The sequence below is a fragment of the Chaetura pelagica genome, unplaced genomic scaffold (genome assembly GCF_000747805.2).
Source record: "Chaetura pelagica isolate M959 unplaced genomic scaffold, ChaPel_1.0 scaffold76, whole genome shotgun sequence".
NCBI lineage: Eukaryota > Metazoa > Chordata > Aves > Apodiformes > Apodidae > Chaetura > Chaetura pelagica.
The window spans coordinates 10385962-10391699 of NW_009970723.1; the positions used below are offsets into that span (position 1 = coordinate 10385962).

The 5738-nt window shown below is 40.3% G+C and overlaps 1 protein-coding gene across 1 annotated transcript; it reads right to left on the reverse strand.

The window, feature by feature from the left end:
* Positions 1-498: 498 nt before the first annotated feature.
* ZNF706 (zinc finger protein 706) lies at positions 499-3002 on the reverse strand. Its single transcript, XM_010006457.1, has 3 exons — positions 2823-3002; positions 1508-1615; positions 499-870 (listed from the first exon to the last, which is right to left on the reverse strand). The coding sequence occupies exons 1-2, from the start codon at positions 2955-2957 to the stop codon at positions 1520-1522; spliced, it is 231 nt and encodes a 76-aa protein (XP_010004759.1). The 5' UTR covers positions 2958-3002; the 3' UTR covers positions 499-870; positions 1508-1519.
* Positions 3003-5738: the final 2736 nt, after the last annotated feature.

Below are 5738 nucleotides of genomic sequence, written 5' to 3' on the forward strand. Positions count from 1 at the left end.
GGGGAACATGTGGTTGACTGCTCAAAATACCATTAAAAAAACTGTTCAAATCAATTCTTCAACGGAGTCGCTTTAACATAGTTGCAAACATTTTTCAAGCCAGTACACCCAGAAGCACTCAGTCCTGCCACCTCTCAGCTTCCTCAGCCGTCTACCAAATACAAATAACAAGCACAAGAAGTCTCTCCAGTGCATGACTTCAAGGAACATGATCCCTCACAGTAAAGGTATCCCACTGGAAATGGCTTGCAGTATTAGACTCCAACACACAGAAGTGTAGAAGGAAGTCTCACACTTCTTGTGCAGCTTCTAGGGAGCCTGCTGTGCCTTAAGCCAGCAACTTGACAACAAGTAACTGGGCTCAAGCAGGCAGCACACTGAACAGTAAATCTGAGCAGCTTTCCTCTCAAGATTAGTTTACTGTAATGTACATTACTTTCAGTGGAATGATACTGCTCATGTTTTGGCAGGATGGGGAAAATTCCACTTTGTATTTTCTATTATTTTATAAGGCAGATAATGCAGAAAGTTGAAACAGAACTTCTACAAGGATTTAACCTGTGATATTGTAAAATCAAAGTACTACTTTATTAAATGAGTTATTTTACACAATATGAACATCAATATAATTACAATTGTAAAAAATTTTTTATAACAAGTATGGACTGATTTTTTCAGGATTTCCAAATAGGGCACGACTGTACATTTACACAGAATTGTCTTTGCATGAAGCCCAAGAGGGAACAGCATAAAAATATGAATGTTTCTGTAGCCCCTTCATTTTTGCTCATCAACAGTTTTAGAAAAGCAGCTGCAGGTTTGTTATGTAAGGTCTGACAGTAGAGGAGTCAATAGGTGCCATGATTTCACCTATAAAAAACAAGAATAACTCAGTTAAGCTGAACCATTACACAATGCACTTTACCTTTATGTGAATGAAATACCATAATACTGCTTTTTACCTCACTGCAGCCTTTTACTGTAACCCCTTTCAGTTAACAGCCTAACAACTGGCCATTAAGAAATCTATAGTTCTTCTACAGTTAACACTGAGATTCAGTCTTGTATTTGAAAATAGAATAATCTGCATTCACTTACATAGCTTCAGAAAGAAGGCTCAATTGTTAGAAATATACTAAACAACTATTTCCATTACATGCTTTGTAGCAACAGATTGTATTAATTGTATGCTTTCTGTTCAAAGCAAAACTAACATTTCAAAGCAAGAACTAAATAGTAAAGCGTTCCTAAAACTCTAAAAATGACCACTTGAAATAACATTAATCCCTTTTAAAACAACCTCCATGCTCAGTGCAATGCCACAGCCATTTCATCTACATATTAGTTGCTTCTCCTGTGTAAGAGGGGAGTTCAGGGGTATAAGTTTATAATTAATTTTTGTATTAAAGGAAATGAAGCAAGCTTGAAGTCCCAGTTGCTGCTGGTAAAAGAAACTAATTCCTAATATACCTTTCTCAGACAATCACTTAAAAAGTAAGGTAATGACCTGTAGACAACTTTATGCCTGAACATCAGCCAATTCTGGAGGAAGTGGAGTCTTAGGATGCTTGCTTTCAAAGTGCTGTTTGAAGGTCTTGGGATCCGGCATTTGTGTCTGATTAAAGAGAAACATTTAACTTTATGCACAGTACAAGAGTTAAATGATACTACAAAGCCAACCTGTCCCCGCCCCCCATATTTTATTTTATTTTTTCTGAAGCAAATTTTCTCCTCAATGACAACACTCTAGTGACAGAAGCACCATCAGTTTAGCTGCACATTAAGAGAGAATATTTAACCCCAGATTTCCAGAGAGACACTTTTAAGCACTAGTATCACACTGTTTTTGGCATGTTTATCAACAGTATTATTCTAGCTAGAATCTTCGCCGCAGATCTTACACCTCACACACTAGTTTGGTGGAAAAACTACCTCCTCACCATTTTCTTTCTTTACATCTAGAAGAGAAATGTTTATCCCTTTCAGAATAAGATCTTTACAGAAGCTGTTTATTTTGTTTTATCAATAGGCCAAAGAGTTATGTGGCATAGACCGATCCTCTACTTGCCACAAGCTATCTCAGACCATTGCTACTACACAGCTGCAGGCAGCAAAAGCCAGACTGATTGCTGCTACAGATTGACTTCACAATGAAGAGGAGCTAGTTACAAGTACTTAAGTGAGCAGGCCTTGATTTGGAATCTTATTTAAGACACTCCAAGTGACAAATCTATTTTGGGACTGACCATTTAAGTGAAACTGCCAAGTTTATCCTTCAGCTCCAAAATGAGCACATTCAAGAAAACAAGCCAGAAGGAAAGTATAATCTGATTAGTGCTCACATTTCTGTTCTCTTGTCAAGTCATTTATTCTACTAGAAGCTGCTGTGTATCAAACTTACACTAAAGCTTTTGGCACCAACACTTTTCCTCTCTACATCAACACAAATGAACAGCAATTCTAAGACAGGCCAACTCCACCACAAAGAAAATATATTTCCATCTAGAGATTAAACAGGAAGTGATTTCACACTTTTTGCATTTTATATGTTATACTACAGCACATGCAGACCCCTGTAATTTAAAAAAAAAACCCTATCCAAAACAGTTCTGTATATGACTTCTCAAACTTTCTTACACCTTAGTTATCAGTATAGCTGAGTAATCTGTAAGCAAGTCACGTAACAGATGCAAACACTTACAGCAACAACCTAGACAGCCACTTAAGGAGTACTTCAGTTTCCACTATATAATCTAAAAATTCTGCTCTAGGCTGGAAGACAGACCTGCCTACAATAATAGCTTGCATTGAGTTCCTCTTACCCTACAGACAGTGCAGGTATATATCAAAGCAGCCTTGGCTGCAGCCTTCTGATCATGCCCTTGTTTCTTCTTTTGCTCAGCTTGCTTTTTGGCATTTTTCTGCTGCGACTGAATCTTCTGCTGTCCACGAGCCATATCTACAAACAAAAAGAAGATATTTAGTCTAAAAATGTGAGAAACTACTGCCAATAGTCATAACCATGAGCACAAAGCAGTCATGTACTTTGTCTGTACTATGCCTCCATAAGGCCTACAACTCCAGGAATTCACATACAGCAGACATCCCCTTCAAGATCTTTGCTGTGTAAAGACTCTGGTTTTAGTATCTCTCTTAAAACACACATCAGAATTATGTAACCCATTCTAAAGTTTCCTTCTCTACAAGGTTTACTTTTGAAAAGTTTTCAATAGTCAGAACAATTAACATTTATTTTATAGTTAATAGAAACTTAGTCTTTTATTTCCACGGGTACAGCAAAATACTGGGCATTTGTTGTTTGCTTGTTTTTTTAAAGCTTAAGACTTGGCCTTTATTTCTGAAACTTAACATAGGTTTCAAGAAAGGCAATTGAAGTACAACCCAAGTTGTATTACTGTCTTCCGGTGTATGGACTCATGATCTGCTCTGGAGTTGGGAATGGCAAGAATGATAGGTCATCCCCCCTTATTCAATGCTATATATAGATGTATATATATAGATATATAGATATATATTATAGATGGCCATCCTTCTTCGTTTTCAGCCAACTTTAAGTATGTACATACTTATAAAGAAGTAAAACTGCTCCCATTGGAAGCCATTACTCTACACAACACAGCAGCATAAAGTAAGCAAACACTATTGTCACCTACCATTAGAAGATCCATAAGAAGAAATGAGCTACAAAAACCCCATTTCAGGGAGCAGCAAAGCAGCATACCCTACAACGGCAACCCTCCACAAGCATGCAGCTCACGGGGCCACCCAATTCAGCCTGCACCCAATCCCCAGACCAGACGCCAGGCAGGATCTGGGCACACCAAGGGAGCAGGCTGCAGAGCCTGGTTACATAAACCAGCAGCCCACTTTCCGCTATTATCTTTCTCACAGTCCCTCACTGCCCACACATGATCCAGTTGTGCAGCTCTCCCAGAAGCACAAGAATCACTATGCAAGCACAGGACAGCTAGTAAAGCTCATAGTATTCTGGACAACTAGTAAAGCCTAATGTTCCCAGAAGGCTGGCTGGTTCATCACTGCCTCTCTATGCAGCCTGTAAGTTTGGCACTCCTGAGACACACTGTGTGACTATAACAAGCCTGTCATGCAGGCCTTCCCACAAGGACAAATGACCTTCTACTACAGGAGGGAGAACGACGACCAGTAAATACACATGAAAAGCCCTTAAACCATTATGAAAATTAAGTTTCTATGACACATCAACTACACCTGGAAATACACTAGTGTTGCAAGAATTTCTGGACCCGTAGCATCACAGTGCTTAACACTGAGCAAAAAGATGGTCCTGTGACCCAAAGCAGCAGCTCTCAGGCCAGTCCAGTTCTTTCACAGTATTTCACATCTCCACGTCACCCTTTGCAGAAGTACTACACTACATCTTCAGCATCCCCTCCTCTTCCTCCATCGGTTTTTCTAAAGGAGAATTGAGAAGTCCACAAGCTAACTAAACTGAACATAAAACAACACAAAATCTATTAACAAGCACACATAAATACCCATGGCATTCAACAGAAGACACAGCATCTAATGTTCATAAGACTAAAAACACCAGTGTATGTTTCACTGTGTGCTACAGTTACTCTGAATACCCCAGCCAGGGACTCTCACCAGTCATGTACAGAGTAGCTCAACAGAAACGCTGAAGTCCCATTAAACCAACAAATGCTTACAGCTTTCAAAACACTAGAAAGAACTGTACGTTTTATTTCAGTTCAACTTCACTAGCACTACAGTAATACCTCAGAAATATGGGGGTTCCTCATAGAAAATGCTCATATGTAGTAAAAAAGTTATTTTCATAAAGTCTTTGCATATTACTTTGTATTTTAGTCCCTCGATGGGAGCTTGTTAAGTAGTACCTTGCAACATTCAACCACACTGAATTTGTATATATTTGGGAATTGCCGGTTTTAGTTAAGACAAAGAAGAAAGCATGAACACAAACATCTGATTAGGAATATTAACCTCCATACGACGCCTGAGAACAAAAACCTAAGAATTTAAATACTGCAAATTACAATAACACAGTTGAAACGCACAGAGCAAACAATCAATCACTGGAAAATTAAGATTATTTGGACTATCAGTACACAAAAAAAAAGTGACAAAAATAACCCCGAACTTCATTTAAAAGAACGACGAGTTGTCCTACCAGGCTAAATCTGTGCCGCGGTTGCACAACACGGACAGGTGCTGTACCCCGGCCCGGCACACCCTCAGAGGCCAGCAAACAGGCCTGCTGCTCGGAAATAAAACTGCGTGAGCACACCCACGGGAAGCCAAACCCCAGCGCGGGACCCGCTGCCGGGTCATCTCCCCGTCAGCGCCAGGGCCCGAGCGCGGAGTTTCGAGCCCTGAACCCGGCAAATTACAATAACACAGTTGAAACGCACAGAGCAAACAATCAATCACTGGAAAATTAAGATTATTTGGACTATCAGTACACAAAAAAAAAAGTGACAAAAATAACCCCGAACTTCATTTAAAAGAACGACGAGTTGTCCTACCAGGCTAAATCTGTGCCGCGGTTGCACAACACGGACAGGTGCTGTACCCCGGCCCGGCACACCCTCAGAGGCCAGCAAACAGGCCTGCTGCTCGGAAATAAAACTGCGTGAGCACACCCACGGGAAGCCAAACCCCAGCGCGGGACCCGCTGCCGGGTCATCTCCCCGTCAGCGCCAGGGCCCGAGCGC

What these genes read in the sequence shown, in the direction of transcription:
- ZNF706 (XM_010006457.1), bottom strand. Translation starts at nt 2,957, where the DNA reads ATGGCTCGTGGACAGCAGAAGATTCAGTCGCAGCAGAAAAATGCCAAA. An exon ending in ATACCTGCACTGTCTGTAGG is followed by an intron (nt 1,616 to 2,822) that starts GTAAGAGGAACT and finishes CTCTTTAATCAG; the next exon opens with ACACAAATGCCGGATCCCAA.